At 35.9% G+C, this 17,349-nt stretch overlaps 3 protein-coding genes across 3 annotated transcripts; 2 read left to right on the top strand and 1 right to left on the bottom strand.

Annotated features, from left to right (window-relative positions):
- Window positions 1-182: 182 nt before the first annotated feature.
- LOC121793422 (protein TIFY 10a-like) lies at window positions 183-1,193 on the top strand. Its single transcript, XM_042191428.1, has 3 exons — window positions 183-431; window positions 528-788; window positions 871-1,193. The coding sequence occupies exons 1-3, from the start codon at window positions 275-277 to the stop codon at window positions 1,035-1,037; spliced, it is 585 nt and encodes a 194-aa protein (XP_042047362.1). The 5' UTR covers window positions 183-274; the 3' UTR covers window positions 1,038-1,193.
- Window positions 1,194-6,983: 5,790 nt separating this feature from the next.
- Window positions 6,984-12,104, top strand: LOC121793378 (oligouridylate-binding protein 1-like). The gene is made up of 12 exons (XM_042191378.1): window positions 6,984-7,222; window positions 7,998-8,059; window positions 8,321-8,423; window positions 9,350-9,426; window positions 9,498-9,559; window positions 9,656-9,743; window positions 9,841-9,916; window positions 10,004-10,034; window positions 10,472-10,591; window positions 10,856-10,941; window positions 11,207-11,380; window positions 11,653-12,104. Exons 1-12 carry the CDS (start codon window positions 7,127-7,129, stop codon window positions 11,902-11,904), a joined length of 1,227 nt encoding a protein of 408 aa, XP_042047312.1. The 5' UTR covers window positions 6,984-7,126; the 3' UTR covers window positions 11,905-12,104.
- Window positions 12,105-14,306: 2,202 nt separating this feature from the next.
- LOC121793377 (FCS-Like Zinc finger 13-like) lies at window positions 14,307-15,386 on the bottom strand. The gene is made up of 2 exons (XM_042191376.1): window positions 14,716-15,386; window positions 14,307-14,600 (listed from the first exon to the last, which is right to left on the bottom strand). The coding sequence occupies exons 1-2, from the start codon at window positions 15,246-15,248 to the stop codon at window positions 14,441-14,443; spliced, it is 693 nt and encodes a 230-aa protein (XP_042047310.1). The 5' UTR covers window positions 15,249-15,386; the 3' UTR covers window positions 14,307-14,440.
- Window positions 15,387-17,349: the final 1,963 nt, after the last annotated feature.

The following is a 17,349-nucleotide window of genomic DNA, read 5'->3' as shown; positions in this document are numbered from 1 at the left end:
AAAATTAATTTTTTTTATTATTTAATTAATTTATGGCTGGTTATAATGTGGGCTGCGTAGCATTATTTTTTTTTTAATTTTTTTTTTAATTACAAACGCCACATACATATTCCTCGTGCTCATTTTCCTGTTCCTCTCTCTCTTAATTCATTCATTCCAACCACATATTTATATATAAATCCCCTCACTTTGCCCACATTTATTTCATCTCAAAGCAATCACATGCCTTCTACCTTTACCGTACACTCCTAATCCTCGCCGGAGTTTGAAATATATGGCTTCCTTCGACATCGTCGATTCCGTCCGACTCTCCGCCGCCGCTACCAGGTCCAATTTCTCCCAGACCTGCAGCCTCCTCAGCCAGTATCTCAAGGAGAAGGGCACCTTCGGCGACCTCACCCTCGGCTTGACTCCTACCCCCGAAATCAAAGGTATTCATTAAATCCATCTTCGATTTACTCGATTCCTTTCCTTTTCCGCTTCGTTGCTAGATTCTCGATCTCAATTTTGAATTTTCCTTGACCTAGATGCTCCAACGGAGACGGTGAATTTTCTGTCGGCGATTGAGAATTCCGGCAACAGAAACGCTAAATCGGCGGTGGAGACTGCACCGATGACGATATTCTACGGCGGACAGGTCATGGTCTTCAATGACTTTCCGGCGGATAAGGCGCAGGAGATCCTAGCTTTAGCTAGCAAGTCCAGCGCCGTGGTCGTTCCGCCTCCCGCCGCCGAGTCTGCCTCCGGTGTGCCTGCCTTCGTGGCCGCTCAGCCGTCTCTTGATTCTGGTGAGCAACCGAAACCCTAGATTTTGGGGATTTTTTAATTTTGTGGTAGTGAAATTAACAATTTCTGTTTATTTGGTTGCAGATTTACCGATTGCTAGGAAGAATTCTTTGGCGCGGTTCTTGGAGAAGAGGCGGGACAGAGTCACCGCAAATGCGCCTTATCCAGCGGCGGCAAGGAAGGCAGCGCCGGTGCCGCCGCCGAAGGCGGAGGAGTGGCTTGGATTGGGGCCGCAGATTCAGCGCAACTAGTAATTGAATTGAAAAAGATTGTTAGTATAGTAGAGACTATAATTTTACTGCTTTGCCTTTGTTAATTTGTAGCATAATAGCTTTGACTGTTAACTCTTTTTAAGGTATTTTGTTTCTGATTCAAAATATTAAATATTTATTTTACTATTTTTTTAAGCTTCATCTACCATATCTAGTTTTAGATCAATTTTTCCAATATATTAGCATCTGATTTTATTGCAAAAAAAATAGATCGAAATTGAGACATTGGATATAGATGTTGGACACATGAGATCATGACAAGTGATAATACAGACCTAATTAAATTTTAATATTGAAGGGAAATTGGTTTGCACATGAGGGTATAGCCATTTTCAGTTTTCTAAATCATCTCAAAATTAAAATTTAAAATATTTCCATTTTTAGTTGTTCTTGAAGTATCTGAAAACTAAAATTTACTTTTAAAAGGTAAATTTTTTATTTTTGGAGTATGTTTCAAAGTTTTATTGTCGCAGTTATACCTGTACTAGCATGTTTTGAATATAAATTTAACCTAATTTCGTGAATTTTAATTGTTATTAATCCAACTTTAGATGGTAGTATGTGTATTGTATAGTGTATTACTAGCATTTTGTCTGTGTTGTTTGTGGATATTTTATATATATATACTTATGTTTATTTATTTGCTGCCTCTTGGAGTTATTTAAAATTTAAATTAGAACCGGTCAACTTTTTACAGTTGAGTTTTAAATTTTATTATTTGTTTAATATCACTGATTGCACATTGCAATTTATATTCCGATTATAAATATATTCCCTATATAAATTTTTCCCTGTCCCTCCATCCAATTCATTGAATGGAGTTCCCCAAAAAGAAATACTCCCTCCGTCCCAAGCTACTCGCACTTATTTCCTTTTTGGGCGTCCCAAGTTACTTGCACTCTTTCCATTTTTAGTAAAAATTTTCACCTACAGCCGTCATTTTTTACTTTCCTATACACTCATTCCTTAATCTCCGTGCCGAAAAGGAAAGGGGCGAATAGCCCGGGACGGAGGGAGTAATTCATTGAATGGAGTAGTTAGCACGATTTAATTTTGTAGGTACGTATAAAAAAGTGTCCGGCACGTTTTGTTAATCATGAAGATTATAAAAAAAGAATTAATGGACAATTAATTGCATATATCTCCAATATATACTCCATTTCTTAAGCAACTATATATTTTATTAATATGAAATTATTTTGGAAAAAGCATATCTAGATAGTAAAATTGTTCAATGAATATATTTTTACATGAAAGTACAATATGCAAATAGCTCCGAAAGGGCTATGTCGAGTATGGAGACAGTTCTCTTTATTGTAACATGTGACAATCTTGTCTATTTATTCAACTATTTACACTTTATAAATCAACATTATTTTGATCCATATTCAAACACATTGTTTTGAAATAGTGTTCAAGTGTATTGATAGTGGTCCATGGTGATATCCACATCGATTTGAATTTTAGTAAAGTAGAAATATAACAAAAAAGTCCACCAAATTTGATATTTATTGAATTGTTTTCCCACCACTGTACAATTCCAATATGATTAAATAATGATATAGGAAATTACGCGGTTTTCACGCTGAGATGTGTTCATTTTGAGAATAAATTAAATCCAATGTGTAAAACAATTAGTCTTTGCTTTGAATTAATTATTATCCAATCTCACATGTTGAATAGTCCTATTTTCTAATTAATGTGTACAAGCGACAACTTGTTTGGTTTTTGTGTGTCCCACGCGCTTAGCCGTCCCCCACCATTGGCCTTGTTTAGTTGACCTATTCTTTTTCCATTTGGTCTAATTGTTATTCACATTTTAATGCTTCTTTCTCTCTCATTTTTATTTTATTTTTAATGGGATTTTATATATGTTATTTTGTAAATTAAATGGAGATAGCAAAAAGTAAAAAAGAGAAAAATATGGCATCTTAAAAAGAGAAAAATATGTCACTTAGAAGTAAAACAAAACAAAGAGAGTAATATTTTGAGGGTATATATTTAATTTTGGTTTATTTTATCAGTGTTTTATTAGCTAATGTTTCAATTTTATGATAATTATAAAGAAATGCATAATATTTTAATTTTTTATTAAAAAAATACTTTTGGACGAATATCCTCCTAAATTTTTAAAGAAAACAAAATAAAAAGGAGAAGACAAGAGCTAGCAAATGTTCGAGTGTTGATTGTTCCCCGGGCATCAAAGCAAATGATATATCGGGATTTCGGGGGGGATCTCCTGCTGTGCACACACAAAAAAAAAATTTAATAATAAAAAAAAAAATTTATTCCCCTGTCTGTGCACAGCACAGCAGGGGATCCCAATCCGGATTTTGGCTGACCTTCTTGATTCGACTTTACGGTCGAATCCTCAGTTGTCAGTTATTCATTGTCATCATTAGTAATGTTGTTATGGCCTAATACACAAAACCCTCTTCCATGATGTCCAAACCACCACCACCATTTAGTTGTTTTCGTCTGACCACACCAACATGGCCACCACATCCTCGTCGATCACCAACACAATCTTCATTTGCAACACCACCTAATTAGATGCATTTGTTGCTTACACTATCGGACATCCCAACAAACGTACTAGTTTTTCTTCGAAAATTGTGTTACTGACTAGAAGTGATGAAGGTTATGGGGCTCATGCCACCCATATTGATCGTATGTGTGATTAATGTGACTGTGTGAGGTTTTGGGATGTGTTCACATATTTGCACGGTACCAATGTTATCAGAGCCAACCTAGGAGTGGTGGCCTAGTATGACTAGATAAGACATAACATTGCAGCAAAAAGGCCAATTCCGTCGCCTTGGCGGCCCCCACACTCCGGCCCGACATCATGTGAGGGGGTTCAATCAGGGTACGCAGTAGCCCGTTAAGGGGGAGGCCCTAACCCACTAGCTGCCAGAAGCCCATCTCCCAAGGCCTCACACTTGTGTCTGAGAGATGGAAGCAACTACACGACAGCAGTAGGATTCAAACCCAGACTCATTGCAGCAAGATCTGCCCCTCCGTTAATGAGGATGTTGTGCTTTATTAACAGTCAAATGTTATAAACTAAATTTATTGAAGGCAATTTGAACTTTTCTCTCATCAATTGTACAAGCGTGGAATAGAGCACATGATTGTGGGAGTTATGTTCTGACGCAGAAAATGAGGGGAATGATGACGTGACAGAATTTGTTGCGGGAAGTAATGGTGGGGCGTGGATCCATAAGAAAAATAAAAATGGTGTTTATAGAATTAAGTAGAAATTGCGGGTGTCGTAGGTTTAATGTTAGGTATTCGCCATTCTATCATATCCTGATATTAATAAAATAAATAATTCAATTAAACATTGATTAACGTGGGTCTTGTAGATTTAATATTAGCTATCCGCCACTCTATCATATCTTGGTAATAAAAGAAATCATTTAATTAAAACATTGATTATTATTGTCACGTTGTTAACATTTTAAAATAATAGTGTACATAAAGTTGGCTCATTGAAAATTTTATTAAATTCGGTATTTTGAACGGCAATTGACGCCATACATGTCACCGGGTCTTGATTTACCATATCTTATTTTTTTTGAAGGAAGACTGATGGGTGAATTTTCTCTATATTATTAATTATTACTGATATTTATATTTTTATTAAATAAAGATGCTGATAGATGAAAAAAAATAATGAATAGTACATGAAAATGAGGTTTGAGTCACTACGACCATAAGGGTAGATGTGGAAAATTGATTAATCTTCTTTAGAATGAAAAAAAAATGAAGCTGTGAGCCTGAGTATAAATAATCCATTTTGTTTGCTTTGAAGGGTGTCTATGAAACTCCAAAATTTGAAGCCCATTAAGCTCAAACAAGCCCATCTTACATGGGCTATATTGGGCTAATCTGCATCAATAAGCCTACTAAATTCAACAAGAACTCTGTGTAGATATAAATGTTTGTAGTCCACATAAAAGTGTATTAAGTTGGTCATGGGTTGTTTAAGATTAATTTGTTTTGAAATGGGCCGAAAGTGAATACTCCATCCGTTCCAACTAAGTTAAACCGTAACTTTTTTTGATGTCCAATTAAATTGAGTCATTTACTTTTTTGAAAAAAAATAAAATATCTAATTACTCTTATTTTATTTCATTACTTAGTTTACTCTGTCTTTATCTTTTTTTTTTCTTTTTGTTAATGAAGAAAGAGAAGGGGGAATAAGAAGAAAGAAAACTTAATGAAAATTAGTACAATTTCATAATTAATTCTTTTTACCACAATTAGTGATTGAAAATATTTAATTCTTTTCCATAATTACTGATAGAAAATTAGTAGGATTTCATAATCAATTATTTTCCATAAATAGAAATTGAAAACAATTAGTATTTAAAATAAGCAATGCATTTGAAATGAATAGTTAAATTAATGTTTATGGCATGGGGAGGAGAGTAGCGTGGGGGAGAGGGCTCATTTGTGGAAGTAGCTGCTAAGTTGCTTGGGCAAGGAAAAAAGTGGGGAATACTGACGTGGCAGAGAGTTGTGGTGTGATGTAAGGCGTGAGTTGTGGATGCTCTTAAGTCCACCTAGGAAAAAATAAATGGTCTCAAAGTTATATTTAAAAGTGAACAAGTAATTAATTCATGAAAAATAAAGACATACACTTATATACGGGCAGAGCACACGTGTGTGTCGCATCGGGAGCTGGGGGATGCCGCCTCTCCCCTTTCATACACCCGCCACCACGTCCCCGATTCCCCCTCATGCACCGCCGCCGTATCCTTCCCTCTCCTTTATTGTCGCCTCCTCCATTGCTCACCATCTCCATCGGCGCAACGACCTATGTAATCGATTTATGCATATAAAGTTGGAATATATAGATATTTGACGTGTAATGAAAGAAAAGGTTTTGCCTTTTTAATATTCAACTTTATTTTTAATATTTAGATTATGTGTCAAATCTCAGCTTTAGGATCCACACTCAATGTAATCGCGTGCTCACATGAGTGACTGTCAATAATAAAACAAATTTCCATTTCGATAGAAACAAGACGATATAGGAAGTACTCTCATAACCGAAACTAGCGCAAAAATTCATTCACTAAAGTTGACTTCTTCGATCGAAAAATGCATTAAATATCTACCTGAGCTAGTAGGCCCTCTAGCATATTATACCTAAACCCTAAACTACTAAGACATTGGTATGTAATTCGGAAGTAAATGCTTGATCCCGAGAAGTTTCTTATCTAATAAGTTCACAGAAAATATTTGAAACAAATAAATGCTTGATCCCGAGAAGCTTCTTATCTAATAAGTTCGTAAAAAAATATTTGAAGCTCAATTTTATCTCAAGAAAGCAACAAAAGAAATCACTCCAACAAAAAATAAAGAAATATTTGAATAATATATTAGTAGACCTGTCAAAGGTTTACCAAACCGGCGGTTAAAACCGAAACAGTAACCCGAACCGAAACCGTCGATTTTTGAACCGTGGTTCGGTTCAGGTTCAAAAATTTTCGAACCGAAACCGTGTCGGAACCGCGAAAAACCGCCGGAAAACCGTGAAACCAAGCCGGAACCGCAAAAAAACGACGGTTTGGAACCGTAAAAAACCGCCGGAAAACCGCCGATTCGGAACTGAAACCGTAACCGATGGTTTTAGAACCGGAACCGTAACCGTAACCGTAACCGTGAAACACCCTCGCAATTCGGTTCCGGTTCGACAATTTCCAAAACCAAAACCGGCGGTTCCGAACCGTAACCGCCGGTTCCAGAACCTCTATATATTAGTCACATCACTAGCCTTAATCAATGTATTTTCTATAGAAAACAATAATCCAGTGAAGGTCGGTGATTGGCTAGCAAAGGCAGTTGCACGGTATGAGCGTAGCACAGGATAATATTGTAGTCTATCATCAGCAAGGGTTGTATTTTCGATTTCTCTGAATTTTAAAATTCTGCATTTTCTTCATTCCTTTTCTGGTCACAAATTTCAATCCCCATTTTTCTTTCCCTTCTTCCTCCCGTATATATATACCCATAAATTATTCTGCTGTTTGTACGGCAGAAGAGAAGAAGAAGGGATGGAGCAGCAGCAAAGGATGAAGCAGCAACAGCAGCAGCTAGCGCTGATGCAGCACTCCCTTTACCATCCCGCTCTTCTCGCTCCTCCTCCTCAGGTTTCTTTTTTCACTTCATCAATGGAAATTGAATTTTTTTGCCGATTGTTTGGAACACTTTTTGTCGATTTTCTCTTATTCGGATTGGAATTTTTCCTAATCCGCGTTTTTTTGCTTTGATTTTATGGAAAAGTTTGCGTTTTATGTACGATTTTCTGATAATCATGTTCAAGGGCTTTTCGATTTTTTTTGTGCCTTTGACTGTGTGTTGAAGTTGTTAGCTTTCTAATTACTGATAAGATGTTTTTGGCTAAGTTGTCATTTTCTGAGTTCAATGATGTTTGGAGCTTTTTGGTTTTGGTGATAAAATGTTTTATGTCTATATTTGATTGACTGAGCTTGTAGCAGTGGACATTGAATAAAGCTTGTTATTGGGAGATTTTGTATACTGAAATTTGATTTTGATGAAGTGATTTCTAATGTTATGTGTTGTTTGTTAGTACTCGTGTGCTAATTGGAGTGTCATTGATTATATCGGCGTTCTTGCTATTTTTGCCCGACTTTTATGATGATCTTTTCATATATGTTGATTGCGGGAGCTGGACAACTAATAGTAACGTGTTTATGTTTGTTATTTGTAATTTTTTGTTCAAAATTGAGCTGGATGTTGTGTTCTTGTGGTTTAACATATGCCTTTGTGTGAGGGAAAAGTAATTTGACGAGGGAGGGAGCTAAGCCTCCACTAAACAGAACCTTTGGATTTGATAAACGTTTTAACAAAGGCATTGTCTTATGTTTAGCTTGATTTGTTACTATTGTTTCGATCTATATGCAGATAGAACCAATCTTGAGTGGGAATTTGCCTCCTGGATTCGACTCAACTACATGCCGCAGTGTGTGAGTATTTACTATGGTTTATTGTTGCTATTAACTCCATTTCACGATTTCAAATTTACGTTTAATGTTCTATACATAAAATCATTTCCGTATGTAATACACCCTCAAGAGGCAGATGGTTACATTTCCCAAATCTTCTCTTTTGTGTGGATATTTGCCTTTTAATCATCATCTTATTGTAGTAACATTTATATGAAAATAAAATCTTTATGGGTAAAATTGGATTTTCATTTCTAATGGCTATGTGTATATGTGATGTAGGTATGTTGGAAATATCCACCCTCAAGTTACTGAACCTCTTCTTCAAGAAGTTTTCTCAGGTACAGGTCCTCTTGAAGGTTGCAAGCTCATTCGGAAAGAAAAGGTGAGCTTCAGTTGTCACTTGCTAACATCTCTTATTCTCTTTGCTAGTGCATGGACCCAACATTTAATTAAATGCTAGAATAAGAGCTTGCTTTTTTCTCGTGGCTCTAAAGTGTTGCCTAAGCTCTTTGATTTATATAACGTATATCTATGTTGTTGGTATGCGATTTAAGCAACCCTTTGAAAATAAAAGCTGTATTGCAAGCAATGTTATCAAAAGCGCGCCCGGGGGCGTGGGGCGCACGTGGTCGAGCCTGGGGTGATATAACTTTTCAAAACCCTAAGCCCTAGCCTTCAAATATTGTCAAATCTTTTTTTTTAACTTCCTAAAATAACTCAAGTATAATTAATGTTCAAAACTGATCAGATTACATCTCCCTTTTAAGTTTGATCAGAATCTCTTGAAATCGCCCAAAATAATAACTCCCACATTCCTCAAAATATAATGAACTTTCCAGCTCTTATCTTAAGAAAAATTAATCATCCCCTCTTCAGTTCTTTTACTCTTCTCATTTAATTCCTCATTCTTCGTAAATATCGCAGAAAAAGAACAAGTGTCAGTTAGCGCGTCAGGATTTTTACCCTATTGCCCCGCCGTGACCAGCGCTCCTAGCAACACTGGTTGCAAGATAAAATACTTTAAAGCTAATATACTCTTACAAGGAAGGACTAGAATTCAAATTTAACTTATACTAATATCTAATGGACTATTTTCTCATCTCCGCTAATTTACCATTTTTTGATTGAATGATATACTACATAACATTACCATTATTTGATTGAATGATACATAACGTTACTAAATTACAACAAGCCTATTTAAGCTTTATCTATGACATACTGACATAATAAGTCTTTCGGAGGTGCTTATGCGATGATAAGTTGATATGATCGATAGAATATTTATTTTTTTCAACTATGATGCAGTCATCCTATGGTTTTGTGGATTACTTTGATCGTCGATCAGCTGCACTCGCCATCGTGACTCTTAATGGCAGGCATTTGTAAGTAAAGCTCTGGTTGTTTGTTGATATTCGATTAGTTTCTTTTGGTTCGTCTAATACTTTTCACGCAGGTTTGGACAGCCGATAAAAGTCAATTGGGCGTATGCTACTGCTCAGCGAGAGGACACATCAAGTATGTACAATTTGTTATTGACTTCTGGTCCGCTTTTATCATCAATTTATGGGTTTAGCTAAGATGTTATATGATGTGTGTGAACTTCCTCTGCAGATCACTTCAACATTTTTGTTGGCGATCTTAGCCCGGAGGTTACTGATGCTACCTTATTTGCATGTTTCTCTGCATATCCTACTTGCTCGTAAGCCGTCCTGTTCTATTCCTTTTTTTTCTTGGAGTTACGATTCCCCTTGCTCTCTGGTTATGTCTGTAATTCACCAACCTTTACGTTGATGCAGAGATGCAAGGGTGATGTGGGACCAAAAGACTGGCCGATCGAGGGGTTTTGGTTTTGTTTCTTTTCGCAGTCAGCAGGTCCATAAGTGTTTTCATTCATCCTTCTTTTTCTCCTTATAATTCATGAATATGTAAGTTGATCATGGACCTTCGTGTAATTTCCAGGATGCTCAAAGCTCAATTAATGACTTGAATGGTGAGAAATCTATTCTCCTGTCATTTTTATTCTATGTTCTTTTACTATCGTGTATGCCCGTGAACCAGTAATTAGGCTCTCTTTTCCTACCATGTTCGTCAACATTTTCCCTTATCTTTTTTATCAGCATATTTTAAGAGTCAAGCAAGGATCTACAAAGTTATAGTTTGCACCATATAAATGATATTATGATTCAAACAATATAAGTCATGAACAGTATTTCACTACATTTGTTTTTGCTTTACATTGGTTCTGAAGAAATGACTTTTAATTAGGCGGATATAACGTGTAGAAGTTTGTAAGCATCTCGATAAATGATAGTACAAGTTTGTACGCGTAACATAGAAGTCTTGCCGTTGTTTTTTGTTGCTCAAGGTTGCAATATGCTTCAAGCGTTGAGCTGTTAATGATGTGTCTTCGTCTTAATATGTTTCCAGGGAAGTGGCTTGGAAGCAGACAAATTCGCTGCAATTGGGCGGCAAAAGGTGCTGGCCTAGGCGATGAGCAGCAGAATCCCGAGTCCAAAAATGTTGTGGAACTAACAAATGGAACGTCTGGTTAGCTCCTTCAACATATACACCATCAACTTATATATTGATGTTAATTTTCTAAATTAATTATGACTAATGAATTCAAATGTTATATAATTTATGGATTTAAATTTGTACCTCATCTTAAGAAGTACTACCAACATTGAATGGATGACACATGCTAGAAAATGACAATCATCGGTTTTACATTGATTGTATTTCAAGATTCGAGTCCGTTTCTGTAATAAACTATTGTCAAGACATGTTCTAAGTTGCTCATAATTTGTGCAGATGATGGCCAAGTAAAACGGAACGAAGATGCTCCAGAGAATAATCCACAGTATACAACTGTTTATGTGGGAAACCTTTCTCCTGAAGTAAGTTAACGCTATTCAAAACTCGACCCCATGATACATCCCATGTTGGCATTCAGTTTGACACAAATAAATTGGCTATAAATATTCATAGTTTTGCTGAAAAAGAAAAGATTTTTTTTATCAAACTCTCCCTAAACCTTCAAAATTGCATAAAAGATTCATGGTTTTTTCGATTTTCCAATCAACTCCTTTCATAGTTGATCTCGTCTAAGTGGGTTGGTGGGGTTATTTTTTTCTTCATATTGCTGACACTCAACATCTGCAGGTCACATCGGTTGATCTCCATCGCCATTTTCACGCAATGGGAGCCGGAGTGATTGAAGATGTCCGCATTCAGAGAGACAAAGGTTTTGGGTTCATAAGGTACAGCAGCCACGCTGAAGCTTCCCGTGCTATTCAGATGGGAAATGCTCGAATTCTTTTCGGCAAGCCACTTAAGGTATACACTTTTTTGTTTCAGTTAGTTTACAAGATTGTACTTTAAAAGGGATGATTTTTGAGTTTTTGTACGCATGCCGTCTACTTGCAACCTAAGATTGACGAATGCCCATGCCCTCTCAGTGACAAATCCTCGAAAAAATATCTCTAAAAATGAAAACTTTGCTACCGTTGCTGTTCAGTCTGTCAAAACAGTATCAACATAGAATAAGGGAATTCTGTTTTTCTACTGCTGTATGTGTTGCTTTCTAACGGATACGTGTTCATCTCCAGTGCTCGTGGGGCAGCAAGCCAACCCCTCCCGGAACAAGCTCAACCCCACTTCCTCCACCAGCCGCTGCAGCACACATGCCCGGTTTCGCAGCTGCTGACCTGGAGGCCTACGAACAACAGCTTGCTATGAGTAAGCTAGGCGCTGCTATGAATCCCCAGGCCCACCGTCTCGCTGCTGCTACCCAACAGATGTACGATGGCGGGTACATGAGCATGGCTCCTGCCCAGCAACCCCTCTACTACCAGCGTTAACGCAGCAAGGCACGGCTTCAAGTCTCTTTATCTTTTTTATAAAACATGAATGCAAGGTAGATTGTATGTTAGATTTCGGATTAGGAAATCATAATTTTGAACCATTGATGGCTTTTGTCATCTGCTGTTTTCGGTGGGATAGATTCATAAAAACTCTGTTTCCAACTTAATAAGAGATTCTTGGAAAATAGTTTTCCCTATCCCTATGTATTACTACTACCTTTTTTTTCATTTTAATGTTTTCATGGTTTTTCCTTTTCCAACTATAGAAAATATTCAATTTTTAGTCTTTTATTTGGTTTGATTTTTGTTACTTAGTTAATTTTCTGTTTTGTTTGTAGCTTCGTTGCTGTTTGAGTGGATTCCTTTTTTCATAACCAATAGTCTGAAAATTTGACTACATGAGTTTTATTGTAAAATTGTTAGAATAGATCAATCGTTTCAATAAACCTAAGAATCAGATCATTCGTTTCAATAATATAAGAAAATGAATGGGTAGAAAAAAGCTTCAAATCATAGTCGCTAATTTATGATCAACATATTTTAGTCGTTGGTATTAATTATTTTTGGTTTGTTTGTTTTAAGAAAGGGAATATATATTTAAATATTTGGCATTAATTGTTGAAAGAGGAAAAAGTCTTCAAATACCACCTAAACCAAATAGAAAATGAAAACAATTTGTCAATTTTATTGAGGTGGCCCACATACACTCATCTTGTGCCCTAAAGAGAGTGAAATAAAGAACAATACAAAAAAGAATATGAGTTCTACCAAACCACTACATATAATTATTAACTTCATAATGCATGTAAGATGTGATTGATATTAGTACACAAAATGATTTTAAATTAAAAAAATAGTAACATACGGTATAAAATAAAATAGTAGAAGAACAACCCCATCCCTTTTCCACTTGGACTCACTAAACAGTGTAAAATAGTAATATAATTTTGTGAATAATAATAGTAGAAAAATAGGAAATTTAACATAAGTAAAATACAAAAAAGTAGAGAAAAAAAAATGTAACATAAAGAAATGGAAAACAAAAAAATCTATGTATGAAATTTCGGGAGATACTAAGACCTATAAACTATGACTAATTGCCTAGCACCTAAATATATTTATATAACGAGTGTGGTGTTCACATACGATGCTCATATAATAGTTTTCCATACCCTTATGCAGCCTAGCTCCTTATTCGTATGTTGGTAGAAAAGATATACTAGTAGTACTATTTATTTAAAGAATCTATACACATAAAGCTGTTAAGTGATAGAGAATTCACTTTTTTTTAAAATAGGAAATGAGTATATTTCTAATGATTTTAGGTGGTATGATTTTAAAAAAATAAAAATAAGATTAATTTTGATAGATAAATTAAAATATTATATAATTATTTTTCGTGAACTGATAAGTATCATTTATCTTTTGCTGCTGGTTTAAAAAGTATAGTTAAGTGATGACATGGTTCTAAACTGAATTGAAACCCTTTACAAAGGATGACTTCTACAGATACAAATTTAAGAATAAGGAATATTTTGCAACTAATATATTTCAACAAGGAATATTTTGCAACCCATTAATAATATTCTGGTACCAACTCCAATATTCCATTAGATTTTTTTATTAAATTAAGTTTAATGTTTTCCATATTCTCTATTGGTGATATTGTGTGGTGCATACGAAGCTAGTGGTGCATATGCATGGTTAAATCGGAACTATCCATTAGTTTGATGAGGGCTAAAGACATTTTTCAAAAATTTCAAATTTTTTTGAAATACAAAATATTAAAAAAAGTAATTTGGGGAGGGCTTAAGCCCTTCCTCCCTTGGCTGTGTGTCCGCCACTGGTGGGTTAAATCGGAACTATCCATCCGGTCCTCATCGTACCAATAGTTTTGATTTCGAAACCATGATTGTACTAAATGGATTGGACTGGAATTAACCTAATGGTTCAGTTAGCACGTTGGTTCATTAAAGTGAGAGACGCATGAGGCCACAAACTTGGATCTTTGACAAAGAGCTTCCTCGACCGGGAAGCTCAATGGTAGAATGCTCCCAAAGTAGAATTCCACCAACTTTCGATGAAATTGGAATCGTCGATTCTGGTCCGAAATTGGTTCAGCTCCAACTTTCAATGAAATCGGAACGGTCAAAACTGGCTCGTTCCAACTTTCGATGAAACCGGAACCGTTGATGCCGGTTCGAATCGGGGCACCTCTAGCTAGTGCTTATTGGTCATATCACATAGTATTGCTTTGTTTGTGCTCAGATTTGAACATCACCAATTCACCATATTGATAACAAATTTTATATGTTTTCCCGCTGCAACAATTTTGTGAATCCTAATTTGAATTTGGAAGTTATTTATAAAGCAAAATTTGAAGATATATGGACAAAAGATGGCAAAAAGGCAGCTCCTAATTTGATGAGCTGTTTCTCATATATATATGAAGGAAAGTGTTACAATTCCGCAGTGTTTATGTATACATACATATATATGTACTCTACCAATACTTATTCATGTCGTCGGAAATCTACACAGCCAAAATCCCGGCGGTGAACATCTGCCTGTTCGCATACGGCGAGCCTACGACTTCCGCCGCCGCCGACGCTTCCGCGCTACACTTCTCCTTCCGCTCATCCATCACCATCTGCGTATACCGGCAATCCGCGCTACAAAACGCTTTCTCACCTCTGCAATTTCCAAATCACAAACTCAATCAGAAAAAAAAAACCTAATTCACATCTCGAAATACAAATTCTATCAATTTCACGAGCGATGATCGGAAAAATTTCAATTATGAATTACCTGTACATGTATATGTCCTTGCCGTGGAGTTTCTTCCTGCACAAATCGCACGAATTCAGAAAATCCGGCGTCGGAGCGCCTCCAGCCTCCGCGCCTCTCGCCGGAGATATGTGGAACACAGCGGCGCGATTGCTCATCTTACCGCTCTGTATTCTGAAAGGAGATCTCCCGTCGCCTTTCCTCGCTCCTTCCGCCGAGTAAACCTTCGTGTACGGCTTGTTCCCGCCGTGACACGTCACTATCGTGTACTCCTCCGAGCTATCCTCCTCCGCCTCTCGCCTCCTGCAGCAATTAATCGGCGAATTCACCGGAATCGGACTCGATCGCGTGAAATTTCGGCTGAACAGCGCCGGAATTCCATCTCTACTACCGCCGGATTTCTCGAGCGCCGCGACTATGCCTAGCCCCACGGCGCCGAGATCTAGGCTCTTCAGCCCCCTCGGCGACTGAATCTGAGTCCTAGGGCTTCCGGCGCCGGAAGAGAAGGAGCCGGTGAGAATCTCGATCACCGGCTTCGACGTCTTCCCTAACATGATCACTATAATGATAACTTTTTCGATTAATTGATGTGATTAATTTGATGGAAGGAGAGGTTTGAGCTCTCTCCCTTTTAATGGAGCTTCCTTTGATTGGTGGAGTAGTTTGAGAAAGCTAAGCCCATGGTTTGGTTTGAAATGCTGAGTTATATAGTGATATTGGGAAGCTTGTTTAATACGATTAAAATTGATAAAATATCCTCAAAAAGTAAATTGGCGAAGAAACTATTCAATTTTAATCAAATTTTGGCTAGTTTCATAATTTTAAAAATAGACAATAAAAATTACGAGTCTTAAAAGATTTTCTTAACTTTTTTATTGATAAAATATTTAGATTACTTATTCGAACATGAGATATTTTGTTAATGAAATTCCGTTGAGTATAAAATATCCAGAAAAAGAATGGAAACAAACTTAACTTAATTACTAATATTTTAATAAAGAGATGCTTACGTTATGAAATCTTAAATAGCTTAGGATATTAACACATTGTGATGAAACGATTTTGCATATCATTGACACGCCACTTCGTTGCTCAATCAAATTTCCCATGGGATCTCATTTTACTATTTTTTTCTGATAACTCAAAAAATCAAAGTAAAATGAGCCGTTGAACCACACTATCCCACTTATAATATTTTGTTCTGCTTTAATAACATTATTATTATTATTATTATTTTCAATTATGTAATTTTCAATTTTATAAAAATTACTATTAGTATTTTTCGTTTATTTGTAAACATATTAATTGAAAATCAGAAATACAAATAATTTTTTAAAACAAAGAAGAGTATGTGAAATCTATGGATATTATAAATAGAATGTTCTTTAGATGTTGTTGATATTTTTAAAAATATTTACGTAATACTATAAGTGAAAAAATTCTTAGTATTCAATATTCTTCATATCTTTTTGCATGTCAATGTCATAAAATACAAAGAAAAGGTGTATCTATTAAAATAGTAAATAAATTAATAAAATAAAATCCCAATTGCATGATTGATTTTTTACATTATTGAATATTTTCCCTTGGAACACCATCACTATAAGGCTGAATTATTGAACCACTTTATTCTTTTATTATTAAATCGGATTCCAAAGTTTATTGTTTTTCCAAGATGTCACTTGTCAGTGGACAATATTTTAAGAAACGTCTCTGTCCGATTGATTGGGACCCAATCAAGAGGGGGGCCCCACCTCGCCGTATTCTGACTCAGCTCGAGATTCCGGCGATGTGACGTCGCCGCCGGTGGACACGCGGCGTTATCATATCTGCTAAGTCGTAGGGGTGAGCAAAAAACCGGGAAACCGAATATCCGAACCGAACCAAACTGAAATTTTAAAATTCGATTCGGTTTTTCAGTTCGGTTCGGTTTTAAAAATAAAAAAAAATCGGTTTTACGGTTCGGTTCGAATCGGGCGAAGAAAAAAACCGAAAAACCGAATTATATATATATTCTATTAATTTAATATATTATATTATATATAATATAAATATTCTTTTAATATATTCTACTATATAATATATATTATATGTATTATTAATTTTATATTATATATAAATATTATATTAGTATATAATATAAAATAAAATAAAATACACATATATAAATATATATTATATTATATTTATTTTTTTCAGGTTTTTCGGTTTTGTTCGGGTTTTTCGGTTTTTTAAGTTCGGTTTTCGGTTTTTCGGTTTCGATTTTTCGGTTTTTAGGGTTCGGTTCGGTTTGGATTTTGAACTAAATTCGATTTTTCGGTTTTGACAAAAACCGAACCGAAACCCGAATGCACACCCCTACTAAGTCCAAACCTGGTGGGTCCCGCTACCTCTATCTGTTTATTTCCTTTAGGTTTGGGCTTTTTTGGAGTATTGGAGTAAAGGCCCGCATGTGGTGGGCCTGTTCTTGTCAAGTGGGGCCCGCGAGTGATGTTGTTTTTGGATGGTGCCGCTGAATTGTCACTCACTCACAGTATTGAGCTGTTGCCCTGTGGAATGACGGATCTACCCTTTCAGTATCCGACCCAACTATATTATTATGTAGAAATATAAATCGAAAAATATAAAAAATTCTAAAATATTGGTGTTCGTGAT

Source organism: Salvia splendens, chromosome 3 (genome assembly GCF_004379255.2).
Source record: "Salvia splendens isolate huo1 chromosome 3, SspV2, whole genome shotgun sequence".
NCBI lineage: Eukaryota > Viridiplantae > Streptophyta > Magnoliopsida > Lamiales > Lamiaceae > Salvia > Salvia splendens.
This window is presented reverse-complemented; position numbering and strand designations above follow the sequence as displayed.

Bases quoted from the DNA above. Each gene is read 5' to 3' on its own strand.
- LOC121793378 (XM_042191378.1), top strand. From the start codon at position 7,127: ATGGAGCAGCAGCAAAGGATGAAGCAGCAACAGCAGCAGCTAGCGCTG. The intron at 9,427-9,497 runs GTAAGTAAAGCT...CTTTTCACGCAG, and splicing joins ACTCTTAATGGCAGGCATTT to GTTTGGACAGCCGATAAAAG. The intron at 9,560-9,655 runs GTATGTACAATT...CTTCCTCTGCAG, and splicing joins TCAGCGAGAGGACACATCAA to ATCACTTCAACATTTTTGTT.
- LOC121793422 (XM_042191428.1), top strand. From the start codon at position 275: ATGGCTTCCTTCGACATCGTCGATTCCGTCCGACTCTCCGCCGCCGCT. The intron at 432-527 runs GTATTCATTAAA...TCCTTGACCTAG, and splicing joins TCCTACCCCCGAAATCAAAG to ATGCTCCAACGGAGACGGTG. The intron at 789-870 runs GTGAGCAACCGA...ATTTGGTTGCAG, and splicing joins TCAGCCGTCTCTTGATTCTG to ATTTACCGATTGCTAGGAAG.
- LOC121793377 (XM_042191376.1), bottom strand. From the start codon at position 15,248: ATGTTAGGGAAGACGTCGAAGCCGGTGATCGAGATTCTCACCGGCTCC. The intron at 14,601-14,715 runs GTAATTCATAAT...TGGAAATTGCAG, and splicing joins AAGGACATATACATGTACAG to AGGTGAGAAAGCGTTTTGTA.